This window comes from Brassica rapa, chromosome A01, assembly GCF_000309985.2.
Source record: "Brassica rapa cultivar Chiifu-401-42 chromosome A01, CAAS_Brap_v3.01, whole genome shotgun sequence".
Classification (NCBI taxonomy): Eukaryota; Viridiplantae; Streptophyta; class Magnoliopsida; order Brassicales; family Brassicaceae; genus Brassica; species Brassica rapa.
The window spans coordinates 8961210-8977705 of record NC_024795.2 but is presented as its reverse complement, the minus strand read 5'-3'; the positions used below and the strand labels follow the sequence as shown (position 1 = coordinate 8977705).

General features: G+C 35.5%; 3 protein-coding genes across 4 annotated transcripts; 1 reads left to right on the top strand and 2 right to left on the bottom strand.

The window, feature by feature from the left end:
- The first annotated feature begins 4709 nt into the window (after positions 1-4709).
- On the top strand, positions 4710-6053 carry LOC103863917 (pathogen-associated molecular patterns-induced protein A70). Its single transcript, XM_009141678.3, has one exon. The coding sequence runs from the start codon at positions 4961-4963 to the stop codon at positions 5813-5815; it is 855 nt and encodes a 284-aa protein (XP_009139926.1). The 5' UTR covers positions 4710-4960; the 3' UTR covers positions 5816-6053.
- Positions 6054-6411: 358 nt separating this feature from the next.
- LOC103863907 (regulatory protein NPR2) lies at positions 6412-11075 on the bottom strand. 2 transcript variants are annotated; one of them, XR_004456195.1, is made up of 5 exons: positions 10214-11075; positions 9406-10141; positions 8858-9061; positions 7087-8774; positions 6412-6952 (listed from the first exon to the last, which is right to left on the bottom strand). XR_004456195.1 is itself a non-coding variant. In XM_009141668.3 (4 exons), the coding sequence occupies exons 1-4, from the start codon at positions 10751-10753 to the stop codon at positions 8437-8439; spliced, it is 1818 nt and encodes a 605-aa protein (XP_009139916.1). In that variant the 5' UTR covers positions 10754-11075; the 3' UTR covers positions 6412-8436. The 2 variants fall into 2 exon arrangements, 1 of the variants encoding a protein (XP_009139916.1); XM_009141668.3 differs by having other exon boundaries at positions 6412-8774.
- Positions 11076-12566: 1491 nt separating this feature from the next.
- Positions 12567-15276, bottom strand: LOC103863896 (nucleosome assembly protein 1;1). The gene is made up of 12 exons (XM_009141657.3): positions 15071-15276; positions 14942-14985; positions 14666-14755; positions 14400-14492; positions 14198-14285; positions 14044-14105; positions 13769-13953; positions 13497-13671; positions 13372-13415; positions 13076-13259; positions 12964-12981; positions 12567-12866 (listed from the first exon to the last, which is right to left on the bottom strand). The coding sequence occupies exons 1-12, from the start codon at positions 15114-15116 to the stop codon at positions 12795-12797; spliced, it is 1101 nt and encodes a 366-aa protein (XP_009139905.1). The 5' UTR covers positions 15117-15276; the 3' UTR covers positions 12567-12794.
- Between the last annotated feature and the right edge of the window lie 1220 nt (positions 15277-16496).

Below are 16496 nucleotides of genomic sequence, written 5' to 3'. Positions count from 1 at the left end.
ATATATTTACATATTCGAGACAACAACCAATCTTACTGCAAATAAATAAATAATCAAATTTTAATTTATTTAAAACAAAAAGTATTATCATTGAATTCGGAGAAGTGAATGAAATCCGATATATAACCATACCGACTAAATATTACATATCCAAAATCACATGTCTAATTAAAACAATATAAAACTATTAATTTAAATTATACGTATGAATTATAAACTATTTTAAACCAAAAATAAAATATCTATCAATTATTATAATATATTTACTTTATAAATATTTATATCATCCAGTAACATATTAAATTAAAAGAAATTGCGTTTCCTGAAATAGTACAAATGATAAAATTTAAATTACTTTATTACTAAATTCTCATATGGTTGTAAGAAAAATTCTTATATTTACTGTATTATTATAATTTACCTGTTTTTCTCACAGGTTTGGTCATTGGCCTAATTAACTATAACTAGATCTGGACCCGCCCGACTGGGCGGGTGTTTTTTTCTGTTTACGTAATGCAATTAAAATTTTTTACACCTTATATAATGTATCAAATTTTTATACAAATAATGACAAAAATACATCACATAATACAAATATTACTGTAACATAATTTGATCACACCGTGGCATTTCTAATGTTTTACCTGTTATTTATCTTAGATCATCACTTAATCATCCTGATCTACTTTACTAAAATTCAAAAAAATACAAAGAGTAGAACTAACAGTTTGATCAGCTAAAACCATTTCTAATGTTTCATCAGCGTAAGGTGGGTTTTGTATCCATGAGTGAATCAGTTTCACTTAAACACGCCACACATCCTTAAAGGGTTTAAGATCGCTAATCAAATGAAATCTTTTGTTAGCAGACATGATTTTTTTGTGAGGTAAGTCATAAAAGAATGTGTAGAATAAGTTTATACTCGGGTAGAATATATAGTAGAGGGACAATACCATAGTTGAGAATAAATATTTTTGCTTATTTTGCAAGGCATATTAGGCGAAATAAATGAAAAGAATATTTCGTTGATTCAGTTTCTTGTTTTTAAAATTATGGTAAAATCTTTATGGTTATGATTTGAAATAAGAAATGATAAAATCTTGTGCTTGTTCCGCAAGTATGTGGGTCAAATTTTTTAACGCAATACAAAACGCTAAAGTTGAGGAAATATCTTAACCACCCTCGCAAGGCATCTCTTGTTTGCATTAGTATGCAGAATATGTTGTTGAAATTCGAATATTGTGTTTATTGTTTAGTAGTTATGGATCAAATTTTATATATATATTCCTTGTTCCGAAATTGAAGGGGAAATCTTATTTAGAAACAAATTAGTAAATTCTGCAAATATTTCTAATTTTTTTTTCCGAAGATTGTTAGGGAAAAATATTTTCAATTCAAAAATATTAGATTTTAATAAGATAGATAATGATTATTAATTATTTGGACATATGGAAGTCAGTGGAATATTTCAATATAATAAGGTGGTTACAAATATGCTACAGACACCACCATGAAATTAAGTGAACTGAAATTGTTCAAACTCGTGTGAGAATCATTGTTAATTTTTCTTTGTTTAATTACTTATAAAACTTATATAATTTGATGTTCGTGCAGGTTACGTAAGCTAAGGATGGGATTCATATAATAAGCAATGTTAAGGTGTCGATATTGCAGGAGAATTATTTATGTTTGTTCCTTTATTTAAAAATATGTAATTTGTTTGAGTTTATTAGTAATATGTTTCCTTTTTTTGTGGTTCGTTTGAGTTATTTTAGGAAAACAATAAATAAGTGGAAAAAACAATTATTTTTAATGTAAAATTAATTTAATTCTCAATGGCAATTGACTGTAAATATTATGTAACTTTTAGGGTTATTATATAAGTGTACTTCTGTTTTAATAAAGTAGAAGTATATGACAAATTATGTTTCGCAATAAAAGGTATGATGACAGATTATACTGCCACAATTAGCAATAATAATCTACTGCAATCTGTTACAAAGATGGCAAGTTGGCAACAGACATTTTAGTTTGTAACATAGTATTTTGTTGCTTATGAGATGAGAATGCGACCAATTTTTGTCTAATAATAGAAGACGAAATATGAAAGGAAGAAGAATATTTGTATCACAGAATCCATGTGTGGCTCATGTGAACGCATTAAATAATTTTGTCAAAAGTAGATTCTATTAATAATTACTTAACGACAGTTACATTTAATATTTCAAATCTGGTATGTAATCACTGAATTAAGGCTATCTACCACCTAAGTTCCGTAGTAAAGTGTACATTAAAATGTCCACTGTAATTTTTACAAAAAAAAAAAGATCTTCTAATTTCCCAAATTTAATAACTTTGGTTAAAAAAAAATAGAAAGCTCACTGGAGTCCAAATGTGGTACCACCCATCCACATATAATGTTTTCAACTTTTTAGAAGGGACATCTACTACAAATCCACCACCCATTAATCAACTTATTAATTTTATAGTGAATGATATCAAACGAATATAAATTTTATAGCTACTACTATATTGAGTGTTGACAATAACAAAATATATTTGATTTTTGTATCTGCTATGTGATATTGTCACTATAGTTAAAAACTTAAAAGTGACAAGTGATCAAGTGGTTATAACTTATAACAAATCAATTTAAAAATTAAGTTGTCTTTAGGAGATGGATTTAATTATTTCAAATGATCTTCTCCACACTAATACAAAAACCAAGACATCAGGCTATTCAATTAATTTTACGTTGGACCTTCAAAATCTTGAATTCATGAGCTATATAGACAAATGCATTTTTCAAGTTTATACCTCGATCGATGCCTGAAATAAAAAGAAATTTTTACATTCTAAGACACATTATGACTTATGAATTACACATATAGACACATTCTGCTGGTCATGCACTTTATGGATGTGTATTGTCCTTCATGCCCTCAAATTAGACCAACTATCTCATCTAATTAATTAAAGAGAAAAGACTATTTCTTATTATTGAAAAGTCACGAGTCACATATTCTCTCTCCATTCCCGATTTCAAAACTCAGATCTACTTTCCCTTTCCCAAATTCCCAACCCTAATTTCGAATCTTTTCCATTCTTCCTTCATCGTTCGTTGAATCACACCATGAACCCAGATTTTTTTATGCTTGTTTTGTTTCCATGATTCCCTCTCCAACTTTCTACCCATCTTCCTCCGCTTCCCGATAATTCTCAGATAACCCTTTTGATATCTTCAAACAAACCATGACAAAATTGAAGCCAAATAAAAAAGAGAATAAATCCAAGACTTCTGAGGAACCAACCCCTCGCAAATCGCAGCAGGAGGTTTTGTCCATGTCCACGTTTTATATACATGTCCACATTTTGGTTTGATCAATTGTGTCCATGTCCACGTTTTATATACATCCATGTCCACATTTTTACTCTGTCAATAAACACTTAATCGATTAATTTGTTTTTTTTTCTGGGTCATTCTAAAATTCAACAACCTAGGTAGATAAAGGTTGTTCAAATGCAAAGTACGCTTGCTGTTTAAAGGGTCAAAGTTTGAGTCTTCGTCGGAGAATTTTAGGTTTAGAACTAAAAGATTAAAATTTTGGTCTGAACATTTTTTCATCTTTTTCTGGGTTTTTGTTTGGAGGTTAGAGCGGTGGAACGACTTTTTCTGTTCTGAAGAGAACATGGGCGGTGGTTACTGGTGGCTGGAGTTGTCTTGGTGTCTAGACGGACATGGCTCCTTTCATCCAAACCCGAGTGAACTTAGAAGGCTCTGCTCTTTCGAACACGAAGACGTGAACTCCCTCCGCTCTTTATCTTCAAATGCTTTGAAAGCACTCTCTAGGAATAAGGATATTGAAAAGTGAACTCCCCAAAACCATTTAAATGCTTCGAAAGGTACAATTTTTGGATAACTTCAAGTTCTAGCGACTCCACTGTGTTTGTAGTTGTATTTTCTATTGTATCCACAAATCAAACATGTATTTTTCCGTCCACGAGTAAATGTACTTGTCCATGGAACCTTGTCCACAATACTTTTTTTTGGATCGAACTCCTTGTACACAAAAAAAACTTCATACATATAAATTGTAGGTTTAGAAAAAGCTAAAAAAAATATATGGATTAATAAAACTCTTTAAATGTTTGATATGAACTCGTCCATAGAAAAAAAAAATATGATACATTATTTTCAAATTTTAGATGAAAATGAGTATGTTTTTTCAAAAACCCGTCCACAAAATTTTACCTTTCTCCTCCTAGCTGTAGCTCGTTCCAGTTTCAAAAAAGCAGCGAAACCATGAATTTATTATTAAAATCTACTTCTTTTACACACAAAAGCTCATCACCCTTAGATCTATTGACATCCAACGGCTCTCCAGGAATCTAATTTATATTATGTTTGGTCCCCACAAACCAGTCAGAATTAAAAATTAATAAAACTCTAAGGATGGTTCGGTTCAGCCAGCGAGGGGCAGTATAGTCCATAATGTGATGTGTCATGAGAGAAAGTGTCCCTCCAGCAAGTTGTGTCTGAATGTGTTAAAAAAGATAAAAAAGTGTCCCAAACCGTTATCAACAAAAATGAAAAACATTATAGTGAATTGATATATGCCAATTTCATTAAATATACTTTCAAATTAACTGAGCAGCTCTTACATAAATGGGTAAAAAAAGACCCACGCCGAAAAGTCAATTAAAATGAAAAACATACCAATAAATCAATACTACTCTATGCCAACTTCAATAAATATATACTGTCAAATTAACTGAACCAGCTCACAGAAAATGGGTAAAAAAAAGACCCACACCGAAAAGTCAATAAAATGAAAAAAAACAATTCTTACGCAGAGCTCATATTAATGATTAACCCAACCAAAAATATCTAATATAAATATTATCCATTTGTTCACCGTTCACTCTGCGACACACACACACACACACACACACACACACTATGGAGCTCACAACCTTGGCCAGCTGGTTAACGCCGACGACTCTCTTCCTCCTCCTCAACTTCACCATTGGCACCATTTTCTTCACCAACAAGTTAGGTTCCGGTTCCAAGAAACACCAACCTCATCAAGATGGGTTCGGTCCAGGTCATAACCATGGTAATGCGCGGTTAGGCAGACCTCCCTCGTTCGTAGACAGAGTCAAGTCCATCAACTTCAGTCTCTACAACTCTCCTTCCCATGAATCCGAGATCCACTTCCACGGGTCGGATTCCAACCCGAACCCGCCTCCGTCTCTCCTGCAACGGGTCAGATCCTTCAACATGCCTTCCTTCAAGTTCCCGCAACACAATTCAGCAGGAGACTACGCTGCCTACGCACTCACGACCCCAGACACGAACCGGGTCGACCCGGTTGTCAAGAGCCCGGAAGATGAAGCTAACGTACCGACACAACCTGGACCCGGAGGTCCGTCTCTCTTACAGCGGGTAAAGTCCATCAAGCTCCCTTCATTGTATAGATCAGAGCCAGAACAGAGCTCAGTAGACCCAAAGCCGGAGAGGACGAAGTCGGAGTCGAGTAAGCCGGCAATGAAGAGTAAGAAGAAGAAGGCAGTGAAGAAGATGACGAGATCTGCTAGCGAGAAAGTCGGCGTTGGCCGGGAGGAGGAGACTGTTGAGGCAGTGGAGAAGAGACGCCCGGAGACGACGAGGGTCGAGAGAACGACGTCGATCGATGAAGGAGAAGAAGGTGTCGACGATAAAGCATCCGATTTCATCAACAAGTTTAAGCAGCAGCTGAAACTACAGAGGCTAGATTCGTTTCTCAGGTACAGAGAGATGCTCAAGAACAACTGATCCGAAATTACCGTTTTACCCTTTGTCGGAATGGAACTTTGGTTAAAAATGGAAATACTCTTGTCTGAAGGGCTTTTTGGTCATTTTGACACATATTGCTTGTCTTTAGATTTGGTAATGAGTGCTGACAAACTAGTTGTGTCGTGTTCGTAATTTCTAGATCTGGTTTCTACTGCACTTTTACGTTTTAGGTCGGCACTGCGTTAAAAAGTAATCCTAATATTATATTTTTCTTTAACTCAAAACCACATTGAATATCTTAATTTTCTTAAATTGTTTTATATAACATACTAGTAATTTATTTTGATTAAATACTATATTTGTTTTGACCAAAATGGGTATGTTAGTTTATCTGTTACTTTCTTTCATCATTATCATATCATCTTTGTTGGTTGCTGCATACAAATCTGAACATTTTCTTTCAAAAAATTTCGTAGGGCATGTAGTTGTTATCAGTTTACTATTTATTGAACCACTAATGACAACGACGGTTCTCACTCTCATACACATGCGTGTGATCAACAAACATGTATGAAGCTCAAGTACTACTAATCATCCAGAAAAAATAAATATCTAGTGACTGGATAAGTACAACGGAACAAACTGATCAAATTTTATTTTATATTGTGACAAAGAAAAACAAACAAGTCTTCAGTTATATCTTTTTTTTGCCACTGGAATAATATTAAACAAAGTCAAATTTACAACAGAAATCCAGAAGAAAGGCCATAGACCAACAACAAAACAAGGCCCAAGAATGGGCAAACTTAAGGACCACGAGGCCCAAACAAAGCCCGGTCACCAAAGGCCCGAAGGGAAGGAGATGGATCAGCTCGACCTCATCCACGCGTTGGAACCTAAGCGTGGGAGGGACACGAACCCGCTGGTCAAGCCGCCACAGAACTTCGCCGTCCGGAAAGTCATCAACGGAGGCTCTAATCGGCATGTTCCACCGGAAACACACCGGAAACAGGAACCCGGAATTAGAGACACCACTAACGACGAGAGGAACTTAGCACAACACCGACAGAATAGATCTTCGCCGGAAGCTCTTAAACCACCGGAAACCAAGAGGGTGAAGGAAGCTCCAAGAAACAGAACCTCCCAAAATCACCAAACCATATTAACGCTGTCGATCTAGACAAGGACAGATCTATGCTTTATAAACGGGATTCAATTGCATGTCCTCAATCACAGAAGATTGATGATAGAATGAATCTTAAAGCTCAAAAGCATAGATCAGGCAAGAAGAAAACAAATCCGAGATTAACCCGGAGCAAAGCCGGCCGAAACCACCGGAGGGGAAGGTGGATCGCCAGAGTCAAAAGCCGGCGACCACATCCTGAGAAAGGATGAGCCCCAGAGTCAAAAGCCGCACAATCCATCCCTTGAAAGGCAAACGGATGTCGGAGACGATCCTGACGGAAGGGAAGCTGACCGCCGTACACGAACCGGCATCAAGCGAAGACACCGACTCTCATCTCAATCTCCTCCCTGTGAAAAGTATGAAAGAGAGAACAGAGAGGGGAGAGAGAGAGCCCTCTATGCTTTGTTATCGTCTTCAGTTATATCATGAGGTTTGTTTAAAGCAAGAAACTAATAAGTATATATTTGAGATGTGGCTGTAGATGTTTCAATGGTCAAGGTCACAGATATTTTCGTAGATATATTTTACAGTTGCGTATGAGCAAATATGGAATATCCCAAATATTTCTGTTCACATTAGAATATCCAAAGTTTTGGAAGTGTTTGTTATCGGTTTCATCCGAATAATTGATTTAATTCGCTTCATACGAATAATCTAAATATTAGATGTTCAGATATTTTAATTTTTTTATGATTTTAATTAGATATCCGATTCGATCCGTACAAATAAAATAAAAATATTCAAAAAATATCTAAAAGATAATAGAAAATGTTATATTTATAACAAAATATTTATTTTTAAATCTAATAACTAAAATAATCAATTTAATAAATAAGAATATTGTAAAATTTTCATATTATTTAAATATATGCATACGTGAATGAGTGTGTTGTGTGTACTCCAACATCACCATACCTCTAAGAGGCTGGTGTCCGTGGACAATGATAGTTACCACGGGACAAGAGTAGGCAGAGACATATGGACCCAAGAACATATATAGAACAACTGGTCTGCTGTTACAAAGTCGTATCAGAAATGAACTCATACAATACTGATAGTGTGAAAAGTAGTGCAGTCACAATAAAGATAAACAATTTTGATTCGTGACAAAGACATCATGAAAATTTGAACGGCAGGTATGTTTTGTTAAAGACTGATAACTAAACATACTATTCTCGTGGACTTTGTATGAAAGGCTTCTTCCATCTAAATCGCGCAAGTCTCATGTATTAGCGTAAACAACATAGAAAATATACATATAATCACATCACTGGTTAACAAACGACCAACATTTGTTCAAAATACGCTTGCACCAAGTATACACTAATACACAGGATGGAAAGTGAAGGTCAAACCTCATATTGACGCAGATGAGAAAGACAGACAATAATACATATATGAAAACATATATACAACAAAACTTACCCGAAGAGTCTTACAAAAGACCTTGGGGTGGGCAAAACTTACCATAATTTTAGTTGCCGGCTTCAAATGTGACATGCTTTTCTATTCTTGAATCCCCCTTCCTGTTCCTGCAAATTCTTTTCTCTAAATCTCTTTTGTCCACCCTTAGGCGCCGGTGAGAGAGCTTACCATTGGACCTCACTGATCCTGTTTTGGAAGACTTTCCAGAGTCATCCTTCTCCTCACTAAAGGTCTTCATCACAGTCTCTTGTAGTTCCATGTACCTTTGCCTCTTCTGTAGCCGTTTCTCAGGTGTGTCCTCTTCTAGACAAGCCAGATGATTCAAGTCCTCGGTGTCCATAAAGTGATCGAGAGAGCAGCGTGGGAAATACCGTTTCCCTAGCTTCACTGATGACATAAGTGGACATCAAGTAGGTTTACTTGAACTCTTCTTTGACAGTAAGAAAAGTAAAATATCAATCAATACATACCGGTGTTAGTAAGCGCTATTAGTCTACACAAATGCTCCTCTCGGATTACGAAAGGTGCTATGTTTAAGTCCAGTGATGTCCTCTTCGCACAACTTTGTTGATCAGGGTCGAGACTAGAAGCTGTAAACTCGCTTGTTCCCTCCAGTTTGACGATATCCATTACCACTTGAGCTTCCACTGGAAATAGGATTCGAGCCAGTGCAACTGAAAAGTAGACACACGTACACTTTTATCATTAGAGCCCGCGCTGTCTCAAATTATCCTTGTTCAAGAAATGGTATAATTTTAAAGTTAATAGTTATATCTATATATTTTTGTCATTATAGACTCTAAATTTAGAAGTATAATTAAATTTTAAAAGTTCAAACTCTAATTTATATATCTATTTTTTTTTAAAAATTAAGAGTTTTACAAATATTAGAAGTCTACTCGCCCGTTTCACTTGCACATGCTAATGTTCAAAAATATGGTTCTAAGTTCTAACGACCGTTAGTAACGAGAGCACACAACAGTTGGCATATGACTATATGAGGAGGAAGAAGACATACCTCTGTTTTCAAGATAGAGCAACCTCATCCTCAGTTCATCAGGAGTAGCTGGAAGAGAAGGTAAACCATCTCTAGGCAACCTACCTAGTTTACGTGCATGCTCTAGTACCTCTATGCATAGCCCTCCTTTCAAAGAAGGCTTCCCTTGCTCCGTACTAGCATTATACTCAGAAGCTTTAGTGAGCCTTTTCGCAATCACAAGAGCCGTTCTACCGTCAAACGTTGTCTCCGACGCATTCGCACCTTTAGTCAATAAATAAACCATCAGCTTCGGCTCGTTCCTCATCGCAGCAACGTGAAGCGCCGTGTACCCCCTCATGTTTCTATGATCCACGTCCGCGAGCTCAAGGTCTATGAGATCAGAGGCCGTTTTCACATCGGAATGTGCAACAGCGTAATGAAGAGCGTAGGCGTCGTCTAGACTCGTGTGTCCTTCTGTCAAAAGCATCTTGACAAGCTCAACATCGTCGGAGTCAAGGGCCTTGTATATGTTCATGACATGTTTATCCGGCTCGGGCGGCTCGAGACCGAGCTCGTTGCGGATGTCGGTGACTCGTTTGACGATGTCTTGGGGTAAAGACTTGTCGAGAGTAACGATCTCTATATCAGACTTGGCGATAATCTCTAAGCATGTAACTAAAAGCTTCTTGTATGTCTCACCACAGATGTTAGCGAGCTTGAATATCACCAAGATGTCTTCTATAACAATCTTGTCTATAATATTCAAGAACTGCCTCTGAAAATAAATAAAAAATCAGAGATGAAACTGCTTATAATTTGAGACAAGAAGTTGTGTTTTATTTATTACCTCGTACAGAGAAACTAACTCGGGTATCTCGAAGACGTAAGCCAAGTAGAGAAGCTCCATCAAGAACTCAACAGCTGGACGGCACGCCACGTGGCAGCAACCATCGTCAACGCAATCAGAAGCTCCTTTCCTCGGCGGCCTCACTCTGCCGCTGTATACGTACGCCAAAACCATCGCCACCGAGTCGAATCCCACGTCGTGGTCTCTCGCGATCTCCTTGAGGTCGAGCTTGACGACGGCGGCGGGTTTTCGATCCTTCACGGCGGCTGCTAGCGCGTTCTTGAAGACGGGTATCCTCGCCGAGAGAACGCAGCGGTGGAAGGATATCTCGCGGCCGTCGGAGAGAACTAGCTTGGCGTCGCTGTAGAAAGTTTCCGGCGAGTCGAAGACTGATTCTAGGCAGGTGGAGAGGAGCTGCAGCGCCGAAACTTCCGGCGATGTTAGAAACTCCGCCGCGGGGTTGTCGATAGAGGACTCGGCGATGAAGCTGTATCCGTTGGTGATTTCATAAGAACCGGAGAGTCTAGCGATGGTGGCCATCAAAAGAGAATTGAAAAATAAAGTCGAGATCCGAGGGAAAGAAACAAAGAATGTGTACAGTGTAACTGTTTTAAGGCGTCAATAAGTAGTGACCGAATGAATCGTATTTATTTAACCAAAACAAAACAAAACAAAACGGTCTCTGTAGAGCATCTCGTTAATTTCTTCGAAAATGATTTAGCATTTCAAGTCCCGGAGGAAGCGGTTTATTCAACAATTATGCAGACTACAGAGGAAAAAAGCTTGCAAGGAATCTCAACATGGTGCAAGTAAATCTGGCCAGACGTGGATCTTCATAGGACGGCTCAGGTGATGCAGTTAGGCGTAGGTCTTCATAAGGCAGGTAGTATTGTCGGTTGTCGAATCGTCTATGTAATCTTTCCTATATCATAATTGTAAGATCCTAATAAATCAGCGTTAAAAAAAAACATTTAAAAAAAAAAAAAAAAAAAAAACAAAGACTAGAAAAAAATTATAAATAAATTAAATTCTCTGAACGAAGCGGTTTTTTCGTTCTTGATTGTGGGTCCCTCTTGTGCATGTCTCCATGTTCTCTAGACAGTGCAGTGTGTTTGTTATGTCCGAAGAAGAACAAAAAAGAAGAAGTTTTGATGCGTGCGGATCACATTTCTTGCGTTAGTTGTATACCGTTTATTGGACATTAAAAAGGAGGTTTTAATATGCGATTAATGGGAGGATTAGGTGAGTTGATTTTGATAGATTTTGACTTGACTGAATTGGTAATAGTTCAAATCATCCGCCATCCGGCATTTAGAATCTCTCCAACGATCACATCAAATTTGGTGTTAAAATTACACCAAATTTGGTGTTATAAATTTTTTGTCAATCTCCAATAACACCAAATTTTACACTGAAAATAATATTATATATTATTTGATGGTTTTAGTTTTATATTTTTTATTATATATTATCTTTAATTGATAAATAATTATTTTATCACATTTATATAATTATTTTTACTTGTAAATAATGAATGATAATAGTCATTTAGTGATTTATTTTGAAAATAAGAATAAAAAAATAAAAATTTAATATTTTATTTATCAATAAAATAAATTAAAAATAAAAATAATATAATATGTTAATGTTTAATTACAAATTGAATAATAATTAAACTATATTATTAAATGAAACATAATAAAATATTACAATATTAAATTTAGTGTTTTATTGGAAATAAAATCACACCAAATTTGATGTTTTGTTGGAGATGGCCTTGGTCTTCACACTCTTCACTAATAAATGGTCAAGGTTTATAAACAGTAGTATATGACAGAGAGTAAAATGGTAAACTAAAAGATAACAATCGTTCAGATTACAATACAATGATAATGATTGGTCAAACTAGTTTGGTCCGAATCAGAGAACAAAAGGTTGGAAAACTCTCTTTTGGTCAACAAAAAGAATGCTAAAAACAAAATAAAAAACGGGTATTTCTTTCAAATTTGGAAGTAATTTTACATTCTTCAGAAATTGACAAATCCTGTGGCGGGCGTTAAGTACCCATCACACAAAGCAGCAATTTCGCCGAAGAAACCTCTTGGTGGCATCTTCTTAGAAACACACATGTCTAAACTTCCTCTGTAAAGATATGTTTTAACAATTGGCTGAAGCTTAGTTTGCGCACTACATATAGTACACGCCATATTCTTCAAGACTCGATTGTGTTAGAATGCGAGTTTTTTTCAGGTTTGGGTCATGTGTATTTCATTTTTGTTAAAAATGATACTTAAATGTGTTACCTAAAATATACTACTATATAACAGTTGACTTTTCACTAAAAGATGGTGAGGGCAGAAACAAAAGAGGGAATAATTCATTGATTGATAAACACTATGGAAAAGTCTTGAGTGAATCTAAGAAAATAAACACCAGAAATTAAATGATAAAAAAGTCCTATGAGAGCAGAGATGTGATTTTTTAATGACCAGAGATGTGTTTGACCAGAGATGACAGCGAAAGAGCAGAGATGTGTTTTTTTAAGCATGCTTTTTTTCCTTCAGTAGAGAGTAGGACATCACTACTGTTGCTTGCATTCGGGTGGCCTCTCGCCTTGTTGACCGTCACCAACCACCTGAGATCTGCCTCCCTTCTGCCAAAAGTAACAAAGATGATAACTACATGTATTCCTACTACAATCATGAAATGAGTAAAGTGACTCATGAAAATGACAAATGCCAGTTACATACCTTGTGTCCGCTTGACGGCTGCATAAACAATTTAACCAATTTCAAAACCATTAGTAAGCATAGACATGGCAGGGACCAGTTGAATAAAAACAATAATTGGAGCACTTCATACCTTCTTTCTAGTCTTCCTGTCTTCTTCATCGTCCTCGTCATCCTCATCCTCATCTTCGTCATCCTCCTCATCCTCATCCTCATCCTCCTCATCATCATCATCTATATCAAACTCCTCTCCTTCCATAGCCTCACCAGTAAACCATGAGACAGCATGAGGAATAATCTTCTCCCGGATAGCAGATCTGCAGAAAGCAAGAAGGATAATCAAATAGTTAGCAACTCATAAAGTAGATCCACCATTCAAAAGCAAACCCATAACCCAAACAGAACAAGTATTTTCAGAAAAGGACGCACCCAATGTCATAATCTTGTTCCATCAGATTTTGAAGTTCCTCAGCCTGCATCAAAGAACGAGAGGCATTATTACTAAATGCGTTAACAAAAAGATAACAATCTTTTTCAGAAGAAAGATATCATACTTTGTCCTCGTCGATATCTTCATCTTCCTCCGGGACTTGTGGAGGATTAAAGAAGTTGAAGAAGCTTTCACAATCTTCCATTTTGGTGATTGGTTTCGAGTTTGAACCTTTCTTAGGCTTCTTCTTAAGAATCTTCTGAGTCAGACACTTTCCAGGATACCAATCAATTTCTGTCCTGAAATAAGGGAAATAATACAAGTAAAGACAAATATTCAGCTTAGGCACAAAATACATGAAGTATACAACATTTGCAGAAGAGCATAAGCAGTTACCCTATAGCCTTCTCAAGCAGTGGCTCATCTTCATCAATCATATGATAAGACTTTGTCAAGACAGCGTTCTTAAAGTAGGGGTTCGAGTCAAAGAAAAACTCAAGTTTGAATCCTTTAGGCTCTTCAGTCTTGTACCACTTAATATCCTTAAGATATTTAAGAGCCTCCTCATCACGCTCTGTGACCTGACATGAAGGACATTAAGCTAGAGTTATATTCCATGGTTATGACTGGAGTTGCATACAAAATGAATACCAAAACTGAATATAGCTTACCTCCTCGGAAGTCACATCATTGTTCTTCAAGGCCGTCAGCCAGAAACTTGGAACCCCTTTCTCTGCGATAGAACACATGAAAAACATGTCAAACTGTTTTCATCTTTCCCAAAAAATTTCATTTAAAAAGAAGACACCATGTTCCTGAAGTTACCTTCTGCAGGTTTTTCCCCTTCTTGGTCCATCTTCGTATCCTCTGGAGTGGTTTCAACTTCGGTAACTCCATTCACAATCTCATAACGCTGTGTGTTACAAGATACCAAGTTAGGAATATATCTACTATATATACAAAATTACAAAAATATATATACACAAATATACTAAGTTAAAAGACTTTTTTGCTCAGTAACAATTACCTTGGTATAGAAAGGCTGATACAACATTTCATACTTGGCTTCAAGAACAGCTCTCTCCGCACGGAACTTTGCCTCAAGCTCATCATACTTGCCCTGCGTTAAGAGAAGTCACAGGTAAACAATAGGCAAACACCATACTTTGAAACTTGACATTCAAATAAGGAAGGAGAATAAACACAATCTAACATCCCTAACCAAGATCAGATACCACATCAATCAATCTACACAATTCAATAAAATATAATATGAGAAAAAACTTGTCTAACCTGAATCTCCTTCAAGGCTTCAACACGGTTTCTCACTTGAGGAGTCAGACTCTCGAGCACATCAGAATGCTGACCAGCCATGAGCTTGTTCTGCGGATTAACATATACAACAACAACAACAACAACAAAAAAACTCAGACACAATCTCAACTGAACCCCAATAAATCAAATGAAGGCACGCCTTACGGTGTCTCTAATATCAACATTAAAATCAAAACCAATCATATTCTTCGATTGCAGAACTGTTTTTTTTTTAAAGGAGAAAACAAAACTCACCTTAAGAGCGTGCATAAGGCCAATACGATCCTCGTCTTTAAGAGCTACAAAACAAAATCAAAATAAAAGAAGAACAGTCAGTAACCACAGCGCAGCAAGTGAAGTCGTAGGGGGGAGGGGAAGCCTTACCGTCAGTTAGATCGGCGAGGTTGAAGTTGTCCTTGTCGTTGCTCATGTTTCTGAGGAGTTTTGGAGGTTTGAAAATGAGAGAGAGATAAGAGAGAAGGAGAGAGGAGGGTTTTTAGGAGGCGGACTTATAATAAACGTGGCTTCCCTTATATACTCTCTCTCTCTCTTACACCAAAATTATAAACCTAGCCAACTGCCCTTTTTCATTAATATCTTTTCATTTAATTTTACAAAATCATGTTCTCTCTTTTTCTTTCATTTTATTAAATTTTATTATTTAAAACAGATTTCTTTCTCTTTTTGTCTAAATGTTAAAAAAAAATACTTAAGGCTGATACGAATAAAACTTTAATCTTCATAAAACATATAAGATTATTGATGTATTTTTTATAATTTATAATATGATATGTTAATGTTTAAAAGACAGTCAGATTTTGAGTTATCAATATTATCGAAATTTGAGAGAAAACAATTTTTTATAGAAATAAATATTTACAAAATCTTAATTAATTATATATAGATTAGAACAACAGCTTGTGAAATTTATTATCTAAGATTATGATTCTGACTGTTGACTATTTTGGAAACAAGTGGAACGAATAAAAAAAATACAAGTTTATTATCTAAGATTACTGGTCTGACTAATGACTATTCTGGAAACAAATTGAACAAATAGGAAAGAAATATAGAATAGTAGGAATGACAAGGAATGATTGTTTTTTTTCAACTTTAACAAGAAATAATTTTGTTTTTGACTTTGAATAGTGACCAAGGAATGACAAAGAATATTCAATTCTCTATCTTTCCTAAAAAAATCATCATTTAGAGAGAATAAATTTTTCTTCTCATTCTCTCTTATTCTTTTTTGTAGAAAAATAAAGAATAAAATAATTTCTTGCTAAATTTGAAAATGAACAATCATTGTTTTTCATTCTTTTTGTTTTATTTCTATACGTTTTTTTTCTATTCGTTAATCTTGTTCTCCGAAAGATCACCAATCGGAACTTTTTATTTCTTTACAAAAAAGGAATGATAAGAAATGAGAAAGAAAAATTATTTCTCATGAATGGTGATTTTTTTAAGAACGCTAGAGAATATATTATTATTCTTTATTTCTTAGTCACTTCATACCCTATATTTAAATAAGGACTTATTTGCGTACTAACCAGATTTGAGAGATAAATTAGGTGAATAATATTGATTTTGACATAATTTAATGCAAAACATTTAGCTCACATTCCATTCGGTTCTGGCCTATCGTTTAACAAGTTTCTAGTTGCAATTTATAAAGTAGGTGACGTAGTGTATTTCTGTGACACATTAACAATTTATAAAGTTTCTATTTACAACATATGATTTAATGAAATGATTGGATTATAGCAGTACACGTTACAAAATATATGTTAACGTATTGAAATATCAAAAG

Excerpts from the sequence above, each read along its gene's own strand:
- LOC103863917 (XM_009141678.3), top strand. The coding sequence starts at position 4,961 with ATGGAGCTCACAACCTTGGCCAGCTGGTTAACGCCGACGACTCTCTTC.
- LOC103863896 (XM_009141657.3), bottom strand. The coding sequence starts at position 15,116 with ATGAGCAACGACAAGGACAACTTCAACCTCGCCGATCTAACTGACG. Across the intron at positions 14,286-14,399 it reads ATCAGCCTTTCTATACCAAG|CGTTATGAGATTGTGAATGG; the intron begins GTAATTGTTACT and ends TGTAACACACAG. Across the intron at positions 14,106-14,197 it reads AGGGGAAAAACCTGCAGAAG|AGAAAGGGGTTCCAAGTTTC; the intron begins GTAACTTCAGGA and ends GTTCTATCGCAG.
- LOC103863907 (XM_009141668.3), bottom strand. The coding sequence starts at position 10,753 with ATGGCCACCATCGCTAGACTCTCCGGTTCTTATGAAATCACCAACGGA. Across the intron at positions 10,142-10,213 it reads AGTTAGTTTCTCTGTACGAG|AGGCAGTTCTTGAATATTAT; the intron begins GTAATAAATAAA and ends ATTTATTTTCAG. Across the intron at positions 8,775-8,857 it reads AATAGCGCTTACTAACACCG|TGAAGCTAGGGAAACGGTAT; the intron begins GTATGTATTGAT and ends TTATGTCATCAG.